General features: G+C 38.4%; 1 protein-coding gene across 2 annotated transcripts in view; it reads right to left on the minus strand.

The window, feature by feature from the left end:
* Window positions 1-15,919, minus strand: part of TMPRSS7 (transmembrane serine protease 7) — a 29,985-nt gene extending 14,066 nt beyond the window's left edge. Inside the window, exons 1-8 of one of the 2 annotated variants that reach the window (XM_054577228.1) lie at window positions 15,812-15,919; window positions 13,470-13,537; window positions 11,956-12,149; window positions 10,995-11,033; window positions 9,996-10,224; window positions 8,606-8,736; window positions 6,659-6,771; window positions 3,488-3,594 (exon numbers count right to left, since the gene is read on the minus strand). In XM_054577228.1, coding sequence (XP_054433203.1) covers window positions 3,488-3,594; window positions 6,659-6,771; window positions 8,606-8,736; window positions 9,996-10,224; window positions 10,995-11,033; window positions 11,956-12,149; window positions 13,470-13,537; window positions 15,812-15,904 — 974 coding nt within the window. In that variant the 5' untranslated portion in view covers window positions 15,905-15,919. The remainder of the gene's footprint in view (window positions 1-3,487; window positions 3,595-6,658; window positions 6,772-8,605; window positions 8,737-9,995; window positions 10,225-10,994; window positions 11,034-11,955; window positions 12,150-13,469; window positions 13,538-15,811) is intronic. The other variant, XM_054577229.1, reaches the window with a different exon arrangement.
* Window positions 15,920-16,834: the final 915 nt, after the last annotated feature.

Below are 16,834 nucleotides of genomic sequence, written 5' to 3' on the forward strand. Positions count from 1 at the left end.
CCAGGTCCCTAAAGCGCTTGGGAATCACTTGTGTTCCAGGATCAGACACTCGCATTCAGTGGGAGGAGCATACAGGTACCTATAATGTCAACATTTGAAGTAGGAAAGCATTCATATCACTTAAGAAAGAACCTTTGCCATTGTCTGAAGTTCAGGACCTGTGGACTAATAAACCACTTCCTGGGATAAGAGAAAGAGATACCAGCTGCAGGTGGCCACCTGGCCAAGTGGAAGCCAGTGTACGAGAGGCACCTGAAAGCCAAGTCAAGCTTTTGAGGCCAAAGCCTGCTCATCTTAGGATCAGAACACAAACTTATATGTGGAATCCAAAGAATAAAATAAATGAACAAATAAAATAGAAACAGACTCATAAATACAGAACACAGACTGATGGTTGCCAGGGAGGAGGGCAGTTGAGGGACTGGGTGAAAAAGACAAAGGGATTGAGAAGTACAGATTGGTAGATAGATGTAAAGTACAGCATAAGAAATATAGTCAATAATATTGCGATAATGATGTATGGTGCCATTTGGAAACTGGAAGTATCAGGAGGAATACTTTGTAAAGTATATGATTGTCTAACCACAGTGGTGTATGTCTAAAACTAATACAATATTATATTGAATGTCAACTGTAATTGAAAAACTAAAAATTGTTTAAAAAAGAAAAACTGTGCTTTAAAAACACAATTATTTTTATCTGTGTTTTTGAGTGATTTTATTCATGCCCTCTATGAACATTTACTAGAGTTTTCTTGCAAACGAGAGCCTCACTTGAGCGTTCTGGAAAAGCCAGAAGGAAAGGGATCTTCGAATCCATGCTTGGGCTGAAGTTTAGAGAGGAACACTCGGTCATGGAGCATGCCAGTGGTTAATGGAACAAAAGTTTTTGAAAAGAGAAAAAGGAAGTAACTCAGCAAGATTTTGTTTACACGTGTAGGCATGCAACAAGTAAGAAAACTGAGACGTAAAGAGGTGAAGTAATTTGTTGAAGTTCAAGTAACAAGCAAGTAGAAGCAAAATTTGGGCACAACTCTGCCCTCATACTAAACCCTAGCACTTTCTAGCACCCACCAAACTTCCCCTCAGGAACTTTGCTTTTAGTAGGAAGGCCTTCCATTTTTTCAGGGTTCACATACTGCATTCAAGCTTCCCTAAGCATACGCACCCAATTCCTCTGCTCTCTCAACGCAAGATCACTGGGCTCTCTGGTGTCAGAATTCCCCCCCCCCCCCGCCGTGACAAACCCAACACCCTGAGGCTAAACTCCTCAGCAAGGTGTCAGAAATTAGTTCAATTAGAGCCTTTCCTTTTTAGATGAAAAGGGCTGATAATGAGAAGGGTTGGTATTTTAAATCCCAAGGGTTCAGCTGGCATCAAAAGAATCTGATAGGATTTTAGGCAGCCCATAAGACAAAGAGAGGAGCTGGCCCTTTGGGGAAAGTATTTAGAGCAGAAAGCTTTCCTGGTACTGTTTGGAAGGAATCTCTACTCATACTTCAGGAGCAACATTATCTGGGTTAGGCCAACCTTACCTCTGGGTAAAGCCATTCACTGGATTCCACAAATGTGGAAATCCGGCGTGGGAGGGATTGCTATGTGTTAGGGAGGGGGCAGTATTTCATTTTCAAAACACAGCTCTATCTTAGGCATACAACTTTACAAAATATTTCTAAAAATTTGTTTTATAGACCTCTAATTAGAATACCAAAATACAGTATTCTTAAAACCTTGAGACACATTCTGTAATATTTATCCATTCAACGTCATTTCCAAAGCAATCTTCTGAATCATTGTAGGGGAACTCAAGATGCAGTATGACTCCAAGCAGCAGAAGTGCCTGGGAAATGTTGGACTCTTAACTCTCTGTAGCCTCAGGCTGGGCTGAGGACCCAAGAAAACCAATGCTGCCCAAAGATAAACATCATACCCCAGGAAGAAGGTTAATGAATATAGAGTGTGATACCTGCCTGACGTTTATCTGTGAACTTAAGAGTGCATTATTCTTCCTGGTGGTCTATGTGACTACCCAGCATATGATCTTACTACCAACACTCTATAAAAAGGAAATGTCCTGTGGGAGGGGTGTGGATTCTTCCTGGCTGGGCACCGCTGGGGGCAGCTGCCTTGCCCATGTATATAAGTTTCTCCTATTAAAGCTCTTACAGCCCTGGCTGGTGTGGCTCAGTGGATTGAGCACTGGCCTGTGAATGAAAGAGTCACTGGTTCCGTTCCCAGTCAGGGCACATGCCTGGGTTGCAGGCCAGGTTGCCAGCAGGGGGCGCACGAGAGACAATTGTGCATTGATGTTTCTCTCCCTCTCTTCCCCACTCTCTAAAAATAAATAAATAAAATCTTTAAAAACTAAAATAAAAATAAATAAAGCTCTTATGAATTTGAATAAGGCTAATGTTAGTTCTTTGGAATCAATACTGAATTTAGACTTTCAGGGCTTTCTCTCAACAATAATAATAGCTTTTTTTTTTTTGGTGTGTAATATGCATTATTCCATTAATGTTTACCAAAAAAATCCATATTAAATTATTTTCTCATTTTACAGACTGAAGATCAAAGAGGTTAAATAGTGTGTCCCAGTTAATGTAGCTACTAAATGTCAAGGCTGGAATTTGAACTCGGGTTTCCTGCTTTTGGTAACATAGACCTTTGATTCAAAGATGCTCCCAAAGGAGTACAAGGCACATCTTCATAATGGATCCAAGAATGCCTTTAAATCAGATAGACTCTATTCCAGTAGAGACAGGACCAATGACTATTTAGCAAGTAATCTGAGTCTGAAGAAAATGAAAGGTGGTTGTTCAGGTTGTTCAGGAAAATCCTTTAGTAAGGAAAGGTTTTTTTTCACAGAATAACAATGAACAAAGAATTAGCAGACAAATCCTTTAGGCTAACTTCACAAGGATTTTTATCTCAAAGTAAACAGAGAAGCTGTTTTGTTGCCAAGACAGGGCAATATATATATGTAAGTGTATATGTATAAGGTTGAGAATGAGAACCCACTCTGTTGAATCAGGAAGCCCAGGCATCTAGATTTCTCTCAGTCTCCCTCTGATCAGCTTCAACCTATGCCCCAGCCTCAGAATACAACCAGGCCAACTAGGCCTCTCCGACTGCACAGAACTCGTTAATAGTTTCTACCGTTTATACCACCAGGATGCCTACTTACTATTTTCCTCCGTGGCTCCACGGTTTTAGACTTCACCTGCCAAACTGTTTTTGTAAAATGCAGTGCACACATCCACAGCCCAGCAGCACAGAGCAAGGACTTGGGAGCCATAAAACATGGGTCTGAATCCTACCTTAATCCCTTATGACCTGAGTGGTTTTGAGCAAGTTATTGAACTCCTATATTTCTCAGTTTCCCCATCTGCAAATCGTAAAGTGTAAACTCTATTGGGACAGGAATCCCAATGCTTTTAACCTCTGAGCAAGGTCTTTCATCAGATTCCTCAGACATGGAAACCACTCACATGTGCTCATTAATTTCCCACCATCCGTGGTCACAGCCTTTCATACTCTTCTTGGTTATTGAATAGTTATGGAATTTCAGCGCTATGCCAAGAGTTGAGAGGGGAGTCTGTGAAAAACAACCATAAGTAAGAAAAATTACTCAATTGAAGGACATGTTTCAGGCTAAGATTTTCTTACTCAGAACCTATTTCCTCCACTTGCAGTTTTAAGGGCTTTTATTCTTCGAGCCCCGTGGTTTGTGGTGTGGTAGGCCACTTCCCCAGAGCAAACGCAAGAGCAAAGTGGACAACCAAGTGCTCAGGGAGCAGCTACTCGGCTCCAGTTTGAGGTAAATAACATTAGATCATTTGTAGGTTTCACTTCCCTACTATTAGATGAGCTTAACTTTGAAAATACCCACTTATTAATGAGTATATACATTTTCCTCTTTCAATGATAATGACATAGTTTATGTAAAGCACTATTCAGATTCTTTAGATAAAGAGAAATTAATCAACATCCTTTTCATATGAAACCTGGTTATTTCTAAAGGCAGTTACTAGGTTTCCTCAGAGAGATCACACAGAGAGGGAGCCACTGTATGTACGTGTACATATGAGGGCAGGTACACACACAGACTGGATCCTTTTATGAGCACTGTATGACATACACATACTTTATGTCTGATATGCCACAATTTTAGTTTTAATTTTCATTTTGAACCAAGAATTATTTGAGATTTCTTTTGATTCCAATGAGTAGAATTTTGGTTCACCCATTTTCAAATTCTCTAATTTAATTTTAATCAAATAAAAGATTATTTATTGCTTATACTGCTTTAAATTTTTTAATTTATTAAGAATTGTTGTGATCAAATTTATGAATGCTTCAAGGTCATTTTAAAAAGAAGGTAATTTGTGTGTGTGTGTGTGTGTGTGCGCAATATACTCATTATTTGTATGGTTTAATACCCTTTCTAATCTTTTTTATTGTCTCCCACTATCTTTTTCATGAACTAAAAGAAAGGAATTAAAACCTCTTATTTCAGGATTGTTTATTTCTCTTTGTACGTCTTACAGGTTTTGACTTTTAAGTTTTAATGCCATGTCCTTTGCTGCATAAACAATTGTAACTATATCCTCACTGTGCATTGCCCTCTTTGTCATTACGGACTGCCTTCTTTTTCTCACTGAAGGTTGTTGTTGCCCTGACTTCAGCATTGCTTGGCACTAAGGTTGTGTTCCCTACTTTCTTTTGGTTTACGTTTGCCTAGTATGATATTGCTCATCCTTTTGTTTTCCGTTTTATTAAATAACTTTTTTATTCATTTTGTTTTTTGAAAACAACATACTATACAGTTAAATTTGTAGTAATACTTTGTGATTCAGTCCTAGTCTCTTTCTTTTTTTGTTATTACTGAGATATAGTGACATAAACACTCTATGAGTTTTCGGCGTACAATGTAATGATTTGATAATTGCGTATATTGCAAAATGCTGACCACAGTAAGTATAGTTAACTCCATCACCATACAGTTAAAAAATTTTATTCTGATGAAAACTTTTAAGATCTACTATCTTAGCAACTTACAAATATACAGTATAATATTATTAACTATAGTTAATAATTTTAACTGTATTGTTACCTACAGTCACCATACTGTACATTACATCCCTATGAGCTATTTACTATATAATATGAAGTTTGTACGTTTTGACAACCTCCACCCATTTTGCCCAACCCCCACCTCTGACAACCACCAATCTCTTCTTTGCATCTGTGAGTTCGATTTTCTTTTTTTAGATTTTACATATAAGTGACATTATAAGGTATTTGTGCTTCTCTGTCTTTCCCTCTTCTTTTCCCAAGCCCTCCTTCCACTTCTCTTCCCTTCACTCTCTCCCCAACCTCCAGACTTAATAGTCACCTGAGGCTCTGAGATTCTGCTGTCTTGAGCCCTTAAGACTCGCAGCGAGCAAGAGTCATGCACCTTTATGTTTTAATTATTTTGTAAATGTTTGAGATAATGAAAAAATAATAATTTAGGGATGCACGCCATCAGGACATTGTCACTAAGGACAGATTTAGATCTAATAAAATTATACATTTAATATATATTATGAAAAATATTTAACTGACTTGTACAAATCGCATGCAGCCAGCACGCTTCTGCCTCAGGGCATCCGCTTTAGCTGTTCCCTTTGCCAGTGACACTCCCATCCTCGGTACACACATTAGTTCCCACCTGTCTTTCAGATTCCTGTACAAAGGTTCGCTGACCATCTTATTTAAGAAAACAAATCCTTGACTTCCTACCTTTCATACACCCCACCATTCACTCTGCTACAGAGCCCCCTTCCCTAGCTCAATGTTCTCCATAGCTCTATACCACTATGTCACATACTGCATATATTTCAATTGTGTATTTGTTGCCTGCCCTACCGTATGGTGAACTCCGTGAGAACAGAGCCTTTTGTGTGTGTGTCTGATCTTATGGATCCCGACGTCTAGAACAGTGTCTGACATGCAGTTGGTACTCAACAATGACAGGTTGGATGTAGGCAGTCTGTATACTGCTTGCTGCTTACATCTAATTACTATGTCACATGATATAGTAATAGATATATATACTGAAAGAGCAACTGTGACATCTTGCCCTATCTCCCTACACATGATATTACAGTTGGAGAAAGGAAAATAGTTTACATGCTAAGATGTTTTTTAAAAATGCAGGAATACCCAGAGGTTGATGGGTATATTTCATATAAATTTGCATTCTAGTTTGCTTATACAAATGAAATATGTATTGCCTAATACAATTTATTGTTTCTTTATTATTCCTATTATAATGCTGATGATGAAGTAATTAAAATTAATAAATGAGCTCTATCTTAATAAAATAATGAATTCTGTAATCCCATAATAATGTCTTTGCATTTTTAATACAAACAAACAAAATAATAAATTGGAAAAATAAGCCCCAGCTTGCAAAGGGTAATTCATTTGTGGGCAGAAGGTTGAAATTGCAAAAATGTCCATGAAACTTTATTTCAAAGATGTTTAAATGCTATAAAGTTAACTAATACTTTTTGTAATTAAATTAAAAAATAAAGGTAATTAAATTAAAAAATAAACTACTCCTAAAAATAGGATAACAATATTTTTTCAAGATAGTGGTAAAACTAGGCTACCTGAAATTTCCAGGTACACTTGCATTTCGGAGGATAGTAGCTTGGGTAATATGGACTTGAAATTTTCCCTTCAAAGCCAGTGATCTCTTTGACCAACACTGTGTTTTCACACTCTGAAAAAAATATACAGTAACACACAATGATTGGCAGTCGTGAGATTATAGGAAATACACTGCACATATTTCTTTAACGACAAATGCACAGTTTCTTAATCAACAAGCATATATGTGTTTTGGAATTTAAACTAATTTTAAAAAAATAGTACTATACATATGTATAGCTAAATTATTTGTTCAGATTCTATATTCATTTTCAAATAATGTATTTTGGCTACAGATTTACAGGATATTATTACTTTCTAAAAATTGTAGTTTAAATATATTTTTAAAAGCTTCTGAGCTTATTTTGTTTAAGTAAGTGTATAGTTGTTGAAATATACCCAGTTTACATAACATGTTGTTCTCTTTAAATAGAACAATCTAAACGTCTATTCTTGCTGATATGGTAATCCTTCTGCTAGAATGTAAGCTCTTTGAGAGTAGTGATTTATGTCTATTTTGCTTAATGCTATTTCTCTAACACCTAGAATCATTCCTGGCATATAATAGATGCTCAGTAAATATTTGTTGAGTAAATAGACAAAGTCCATTACAATATTTCTGAGATAATCACATTTTTAATGTTTAGAGTTAGAGGTAGTTTTCAACCTAGCAATATCTCAAGTATATGGTCTAATTTTGTTCAATAAATCCATTTTACATTTGGTTTGGTAATAATTTGAAGCAGAAAAACTATCGAAATAAGCCACTGCCCTAAAATGTAGATGAAACTGCAGCTATCACTATCGACTTAAGCCAAATCCTCTTCCCTCCTCACCCTTATCTCCCATGCTGATCCCTTTGGCTTTATTGATGCTCATAAAGAAGTTACCAAAACAAGACCTGCAACAAATATTACAAGGAGACTAGAGTTTCTTTTTGTTTTGCATTACTTCATTAACCCAAGTCAAAAAGAGAAGAATGGGGGGATCATTTTTGCTCACTGTTACTAATGGGTTTACTAAAACCCATTAAATCCTCAAGGTTTTTGATTCACAGGTAATTTCTAGGATGGCATTCACTTGCATGACTATAAAGGAGAAGTCACAAAAGACAGCCTAGTGTACTGGTTACTGAGCTACTTGCCTATCAGCTCCAAGCCCACTCTTCTCTGTTCTGCCTGCCATGCTGGGGCTGGAGCTTTGCAAACCACTTCCTTTCTTTACTACCCGGTTTCCTGATAGGCTCTGCCACCAGGGGGTGCCAACAGGAAACTAGAAGGCTGGATAAGGAAGAGCTGGACTTCATGTCTCTAATTCACAGGAGTGTCACTCCAGTGACTCTTCTTCGCCACCACCCCCAAAAACACTTCATTCCTATAGAGAGTTGAATCCTTTAGCAGTTTCCCAATGTCCACGTTATTGTCCAAAGATACCAGCCTCAACTGTCTGGCACCCACAGCTTAGAGGTCTGGGTCCCAGGTCCATGAACACCCACCTCCGAACTCAGAGACATCAGCCCCACCAGAGCAGCCACCCTTCCTCAGAGTTTCATTCCACAAGCCCCTCCTCCAAGCTCTAAACCGTAAGCATTCTGACTGCTTTCCTTTGCTCTCCCAGACCTACAGGTGGTAGTTGCTTCCTGCATGTGTTACAGCCGTGATCGCTTATGGGTTGGTTTGTTTGGCTGTTTGCCTTCTAAGTTACCTGGTTAACGCCTTTATACTGAATTAACAGTTTTTTACATTAGATTCTCTCTGTTAGAGTAACTAGTATGACCTCTCTCTTCTGACTGCACCCTGAGTCAGCGTCCCTGACTTACACCGCTGGTGTGGTGGCACAGCCTCAGGAGAGATCAGACTAGAGTGTCACATGTTCTAAGGGTGACTTTTTCATTGGGGAAGACTTACTTTGTTCTGGGATGACCTCAAAATATGCTCGGATTCCTGATAGCCTCCGTATCTGAGGTGACTTGAATGTCACCAACATGAGATTATTTGTAGAAACAAAAGACATTAATGTTCTTGTGGGTTCACATATTCTGAAACCAGATAATAAAATGAGAGTACATGAGTAATAGGTTGTTGAGGAGTGGGCCTCCATCCATCACTAATTCCACACATTTTCTGGGTCATTCGCACGGTTCTTGTCGATCGCCATCAGCCAAGTCTTCATCAGCTGGTGGCTCCAGGCTACAACAGATGGAGGAGCTCATACAGGTTCAGAAAACTATCAAACAATTCTCCTGATGGCTTAAAAGCACACAGGGTAAAAGGGTGGGGCAGTTAACAGCTATGGAAAACTAAGTTCCAAACTCAGCTCCATCACTTAACTAACTGCCTGAAAAACTCTGGGCAATCAAGTAACTAAGTCTTCACAAATGCCAGTTTCCCTACTATGAAATGGAAGTAATAGTAATGGTATACTCCTCACAGCACTGTGTTGAGGATTAAATGAGATAATAACTAGATATGTCTAGAAGGATGAAAAGAAATAAATAATAATTATTGAGAGGTGGGAGCCGGTGACAATCTTACGGTTCACTGCATATCTTTATGTACTGTACAGATTTTTAATATGCACATTTACCGCAGAAATAGAAATATATACATACACACTGAAAACACTGTTGCATACATATGTAAACACTATTAAAAATAAGATAATTCATTTACATTTTTGGTACAGTGAGTAACAAAAAATAAATTCTTACTAAAGCCCAACTGCCATTAGGTTGACAAAATACTAGCACTCATAAAGTAAAAAATATTAGTGTATATGTATGTGCATATAACTATATAAATGTAAATGAAAAATTTATGCAAAAATTTAACAGATATTTGTTCTAGGTAATAGGTTTGTGAAATAATTGATACTGTTCTCTCTGACCTCACTGTCAAAATGAATATTATGTTACTTTACAATAAGGAAAAACATTTAATTGTCTTATTAATGTTATGCAATCACCACAGAATATTTATTCTCACACTTATTGAAACAGTATACTTCATTATGATTGCAATAAAAGCAAAATTAAAGAAAAAATGTTAGTTTTCAGAAATATTGGCTGGAGGTCCTGCTATACTGATTTTGATTCTTGTATGCTACAAAAGAACGGAAAATATTGTGTCTGATAGGCTAATACAGAGGATACTAAGTAGGACATGGGTCAGTCATTGACCTTACATGCACACACAAAAATTGTTCACAAAGAATCCAGAGGAACCCCAAGTACTACAAGAGAGACACTGTAAAAAAAAAAAAATCTTTTCACCCACAACTAGAGTGTCTGCATAATACCTATACAAGATGGTGCTCCGGATTGGCAAGAGGGAGTCATAAATGGTCAGGGAGTCAGTGATGCAGTTGTCGGCTTCTATCTGGACGGATTCTATTGACAGGCGGATCAAATAGCCCACTGTGGCCACCAGCTTGAAGTGGCACATTAGCCTCCCTGAGGTTCCAGAAATCTCCACAGGGTATCGAAGAGACAGGTGATCTGCATACAAGTACTGAGAACAGCCTTTGTCTGTGGAGACAGCACTTTTGTTTTGTTTTGTTTTGTTTTGGGAATGACTTTTCTAGACATTGTTACAGAAGAGTAAAGAGCAAAAGAGGTCTTGTGGAGGATATCTGTTATCTTTGCCAGTATGGAGTCCACTTCCCTCCCTCCCGATCACAGCACCTAAATTTTACTTTACTATCCCTATCATGTCTGTATGGTTTGGTTGGGGTTAAATTCACCCCTAGGTGCAGAGAAGGGCATATGACTCAGACTGGCCAATCAGAGTCAAAAAAGCTAGTTCAGGAATGGGCATGTCAGCCAATCCGAGACAATAAGACATAATCCTAACACCTCTGCAGGAACTATCAGGAAATATACTCATATGTGGTATTTTTTTCCTACCATCTTTACTAAACTGATAAATTATAAGCTTGGATCTGCAAGTGGCCACTAATGCCACCACACTGGAAGAATACACTTGATAAAACCTTAAAAGAGGAGAGCAGAGATGCAGAATCCTAACGATATTTTATCTTAGAACCTGGCCCAACCATACCTGAAGCCAGTTCTCCCTACTCCAGGTTATGTCCCAGGTTTATGAGTCAATCAAGTTTCTTTTATGCTTAAACCAGTTTGAGTATATTTCTGTCACTTGCAACTGAAAGAGAGCACTAACAAATACCATCATTTGAAAAGGAAAACTATAGCCTCCAAAGACACTGATTTGGAAGCAGTGGGTGGAGGTGGGTGGGGGTAAGGGAGGGGGAAGGAAGAAACCACATGACATAATTTACCAGATCCTATGGTTGAAGAATAATCTGACCGAAGCCCAGCTGCATTGAAAAAACACATAGAAAAAAGACTGTCGGTCTCAGCATTTCATTTGTTAGAATTTTGCCTAGAAAAAAAAATTTTCAGTCCTTTAAAAGCAATCCAACATATCTTGAATTTGTTTTAAATTAATCCAGTGAGAATAGAGTAGGTTTTTTAGATATTTAGAGATCAAATAGGACAGATGTGAGTTGACAGTTTTTGAAGTTGAGTAAAAAATATATGAAAGTTCATTATACTATTCTTTTTCCTTTTGCATGACTCAAGTTATCCATAGTAACAAGTTGGAAACATTTTTAAAGATAAAAAGGAAACCAAACAAATATGATAATAACTAGTCATGTTAATTAGTCATGTCTGAAATAGTATATGTGGTACAGAATTCTCATTCATTAAACAAATACATATCAGCTACCTACTATATGCCTAGCATATATATAGTTGAAATCAAAAGAGGAAACCACGTAAATTTTGGGTGACACAACTTAAGTCATTATACTGTCAAGACAAATGGTAGAATTTGCATTTGACAAGGCTATGGGGCAAGTCATCCAGAACACTGGGCAATACCACATAACGTAGGTTCAGTTCTGTCTAGATGAGGAAAGGGACAAGATTTTTCCTTCAGAAAAATTTTCCTTCTGCAGGACTTGTTCCATGGAGCCTTAGTTTGAATAAACCAAATTAAATATGGGGGGTATGCTTTAATAAATTCAAATATCTTTATATATTCCCCAATTCTACTGTCCAATCAATGTATGTAATGTTTAGCAACTTCCTCTATCAACATAGCTCCCATGCCTTCAATTAATCCTGTTCTACTGGGATTGTGGAAGAGAATGCTTCATTACAATAGTGACTACAATAATGACAATATCAGGAGCGCTGCCAGAAGGAATGCTTAGAGAATTACCCAATAATCACCATTTAGTACCACAGAGTCCATGTCCACAGCCAGACCCTGCAAGCTTCCCACCGAGGTCCGGTTAATGATGCTCGTCTGGATGGAGTCCTTCAGGATGGCAGCCACACAGTCCTCACAGAAGATATGACCCTTGGCATGTGGCATGACAAACACAATCCAAAAGTGGACAAGGAGCCCACCTTTGTTGTTACTGCTACAGTGAAAAGAGAAATGTTCAAAGATACTTTTTAGGAAGTAGACGTCTGTAGGAAGCCAGTGACCCACCCGACAATTTCAAGGTAAGGCCAGTGAGCACATCTTTCAGCTGAACATAGCTTCCTTCTTTAGGAAGTCATCAACTCCTGCTGCGGGGACTGGAAAGGGAGAGCACCACTGTATGTGTATTCTTGTGTTGGGCTCAGATCTAGAACCAGTAGTGGATAGTTGCATCTCCATGGCTACCAATCGGTATTCACTGCTATTACAAATAGCAAGTTATAATTTTTGATACCTTGTGGTGTCCATACACAGTGCTAAATCTGCTTTATCCCATTTAATTTTATGGGAAAGGTCTTTTTATTATTCCAGTTACAGATGAGAAAATTAAGGCCAGCTATAACTCAAAACCACACAGCTAGTACATAGTCAATCCAGGAATCCACCCCATTTTGGTTTCAGTCTGACCCTGAAGCAGACACTCTTAAATGCACAAATATTGTCATGATTTATGAAAAAGAAAACATAAGATAATGCTCTATAGTACATAACATAGGAAATATTATAAAAGTGAAGAAAAGTAAACAAATTACTTTACTCTAAGATTTTCATGCCAAAGAGGATTGTGACTCTGCAGATGTATTGAGGGGTGCGGGAAGGTGGGACACAAGACACATGGTTTTCCCTAAAAATTATTTGAGCATGGTACCTTCCCCCCCCCCCCCGAGAAGATCTCTAGTAGTCAGTTGGGTTTTTTATTTTGTTGTTGGGTTTTTCTTTTAGATTCCTTTTTTTCTCACCTGAGGATGTGCTTATTGACTTTTAGAGAGAGGGGAAGAGAGGGAAAGAAACATTGATGTAAGAGAGAAACATTGGTTGCCTCCCATACGCATATGCGCCCCAACCAGGGACCAAACCTGCAACCTAGGCATGTGCCCTGACCAAAATCAAATACACAACCTTTCAATTTATGGGATGACGCTCCAACCAACTGAACCACACTGGCCAGGGCTCCAGTGATCGGTTTTTTACTGAATATATTTTGAGAAATACTGGTCTTTGTTTTATTTTTGTCCCCATCCAATATAGCATCCATTTTGCCCAGGTGTGGCAGGAAGAGCAAGCTTTTGTAGATAAAGAGAAAAATTCAACATGACAGCATAGTGAAGAATTGGGTCACTATTGTGCTAAAAGGGTGTTAACCCAAAACTGCCCCAAAAAGTTACTTGAGAATGGTGCTATCCTGGCCCTGTCAGGGCTTTGACAGGCATTAATAGCAGTGACTGTAAAGATCCCAAAAGGAAGTGACACACATTACCTGACATCTGCAATGACAGACTGCTTGTAAAATTTGGAGAAGGCAGATGTTGTATAAACCAGATTTACCTGAAATAGAAAGATCGAAGTGTCTGAAGTCTTTCAAACTCGGCTTCCCGTCACAGTACCTAGCATGCTCTAGGTCCAAGCTCTGATTAGCTATCAAGAAGAAAAAAAGGCTCAGACTAAAGGCTTCTAACTCTAAACCCAGACATTATTCCTTGAATTCAAATAAACTTTTACTTCCTGTACGAGTTTTGGGTTTCTTAACTTTCATTCTGCTTTCCCTGAAGAGTAATGTGTTACCTTCATTCATTTATTTCTGTCTTTATACACCTTAATCAAGCTTACTTATGTATTCTGCCTACTCAAAAGTTCATTTTCTCCACAGCTAATATATCAAACTGCTTTAAGTACATTTTCAAAGTTTTTGACCCAACCACCTATCAACAAACGGTGTTGAAAAATTATATTCTTAAGGTCACGTTCTTATATTAGCCACTAGGGGGCGAATGGGACCCACAACCAAGACTACCAACCTCTTCCCAACTCGCCAATATCTAGGGAAACACCCAGCCCTTTTAAAACTCCATAGTTGGATCTCAAAATAACGCTATTTCAATCAGTTTACCTTCTTTGCCCTTGCTTACCATTTCTAAAAGCAAACTGACTCATCTGCCAAATCTTCCCTTGGATTCCCCGTTCTACACAATAGCAAAAATCACCCACCTAATTGTCCAGGAGAGGGGAAAAATCACTTTAGATATAATATAGCACAGTGGAAAAAAAAATACGAGCTGTGGAGTTGTAATTTACTGTGCAACACAGAATACGGTACCTATACCTGCTGGGCCTCCATTGTGTTTTGCTCCCCTATGTCCTTTTTCTTTTCTTCTTCTTCTTCTTCTTAATTTTTTTTTTAAATCTATAAAGTGGTAATCAAAATGCCTACCTTTTAGGGATAATTTGAGGAATAGTTGATATGTATTAAAAATAAAGGGCTTGGCAACACACCCAAGATATATAAAGCCTTCAATAAACAAGAGGCACAGTGCCCACTCTCGGCTTTGCCTGCTCTCTCGCGGCCCTTCCTCACTCTCGGCCGCTGCAATGGAGTCGCCATCGAGCGGGCCACCTTCTCCATTAACATGCAGACACAGTTTGGCACAAACTTTCTGGTAGGTAATATATACCAAGATCAATGAATCAATATTTTTCTATTTGACCAGTAATAATTTTAGAAAATCAGCTAAGGAAGTAATCAGAGATACACACAATTTATGTGCCGGTTTTACTGTAGTATTATCAATAGTAGCAAAAATGGGAAACAACTTAAGTACCCAATAAAAAGGGATTTTCTAACTGCAGCTTTTAAATTTTATTTTTTAACAGAATATTTACTCACATAGAAATATGCAACCTAATAGTAAGAGTTAAAGGTCAGATTATAGGACTGAATATCTACTAATACTTTGATATTGAGCTATCCCCTATGTCTATGTGGTCCAGATTAAAACAGGGCTCTATCTTTGGAGATGTTAAAGAAGATTTTAATGTTCTTTTTATACTTTTGTGGGTTTAACTCTTTACACATTTTTATTTATACTTTTTAAATTTACATTTTTACACTTTTAATTAATTATTCTATACCTCTTTTACATTTTTAGATTTTTTTAAAAATTTTTATCCTCACCTGAGGACATTTTTTCATTACTTTTTTAGAGAGAGAGGAAGGAAAAGAGAGAAACATCAATGCAATCGAGAAGCACTGATCAGTCGCCACCCGTATACACCTGGAACGGGGACTGAACACACAACGCAGGTATGTGCTTTGACCAGGAATTGAACCCACAGCATTTCAGTTCTGGGACAATGCTTCAACCCAGCCACACCATCCAGGGTGATGATTCTAAATGTTTATAATATATATGTACTAGTTCTTCAATGAGAAAGTTTTTGTTTGATTGAAGAGATGCCATTGCATCGAGGTTGAAATGAATGTATACTGATCACAAAATCAATCAGCACACATGTAAAGTCAGTACTAAAAGGCCTTTTAAAGACAACCTGATCCAATTCCTTTATTTTACAGATGAGAAAATCTGAAACTGAAATTCAGAGAGCCATTTCTTTTTACTTTCAGCAGAAAGAAAGAAACAAGACATTCTATCAAATAAGCAATTCTATCGTATATCCAGCATGAGCTGAATCTCATGTTTCCCTGAGAAAGGAAACATGTTTTCCTTTGCCCACCCTGCACACTGTGACATTTGCGACCTTTCCACCTCCACCCCTCCCCCCAACCCCACCCTGCCCAGCCTCTCACCACCCCCATCACCTCACCACTTGTTGTACAGTTCGTGCCACAGACAGAAATTCCCTGGACTCCTTCTCTCGGTATTCAGGAAGAAACTCTATGTTGGTGATGCGAAACATTCCAACAAAGTAAAAAGCATCTTTGCTTTCTGTCTTGCCTGTAAAACAGGAGAAAAGGCAGGTAGGGAGGGGGCTTCCCCGTGTGTAAGGTAATGAGGCATTGTCTGATCTATGTCAGTCGCAGGCCCCTAAAATAATCTTATTTTAGGCAACTATGTGTTTTACTGGTTCACAGCTTGCAGAATTCTAAATGTAGTTATTAACATCTCTTCCATCTGCAATAAATCACTGTCTCCCTTAAAATATTCTATTCTGTCTTTCAGCTTCAGACAAATACTTAAAAACAAGATTAGAAGGTAAAAGATTTATCTCTTAGACTTTACACATGTCATAGAGTCACTAAGTGGCCAAAAAGAATATATACAGTTTTTATAGGTCCCAAGTCCGTGAAAGGTAAGAAGGTAAGAAATGTCTACTGTCAGGCTCTAGGTGAAGTGAGCACAGGAAGAGAAAAGGGAAGGGTGCCCTGTGGACCTCCATGGAGCCCCTGGGTGCTTATCCTCTCTCTGACTTGCGTGGCTGATGCACAGGGTGCTGGACCAGTCCTCAGTTCTGCTCAGTGGAGGGAGAATTCATCCTTCTGGCAAGCCACAAAAGGCAGCCCTCAGCCCAGTATCAGATCATGTTTGTTCAAATGCTTTGCCTAACGAAGACCAAACAGGCAAAGACAACTGCGTCTGAGTCTTCTTCAGACAACAGGCAAAGATGCTGCTGATGTTGAGAATGGCTTGGGAAAATGAGAGCTCTCTTTTCTGCCTTTTCTTTTTGTTACCAAGGGCTTTTTGCAATGTGTTACCATCACCCAACTTCCCACAACAAGGGTAATTTCTTTGCTGTGTCACCTGCTCCACTGTATCATAACTTCTGCCTGGATGTATGTTCATCTAGAAGAACAGAACCTTCTTTTTGTTTCTCAATCCTAACACAGAG

This window comes from Pteronotus mesoamericanus, unplaced genomic scaffold, assembly GCF_021234165.1.
Source record: "Pteronotus mesoamericanus isolate MK-2021 breed Mesoamerican mustached bat unplaced genomic scaffold, CSHL_Meso_final contig_42, whole genome shotgun sequence".
Taxonomy (NCBI): Eukaryota; Metazoa; Chordata; class Mammalia; order Chiroptera; family Mormoopidae; genus Pteronotus; species Pteronotus mesoamericanus.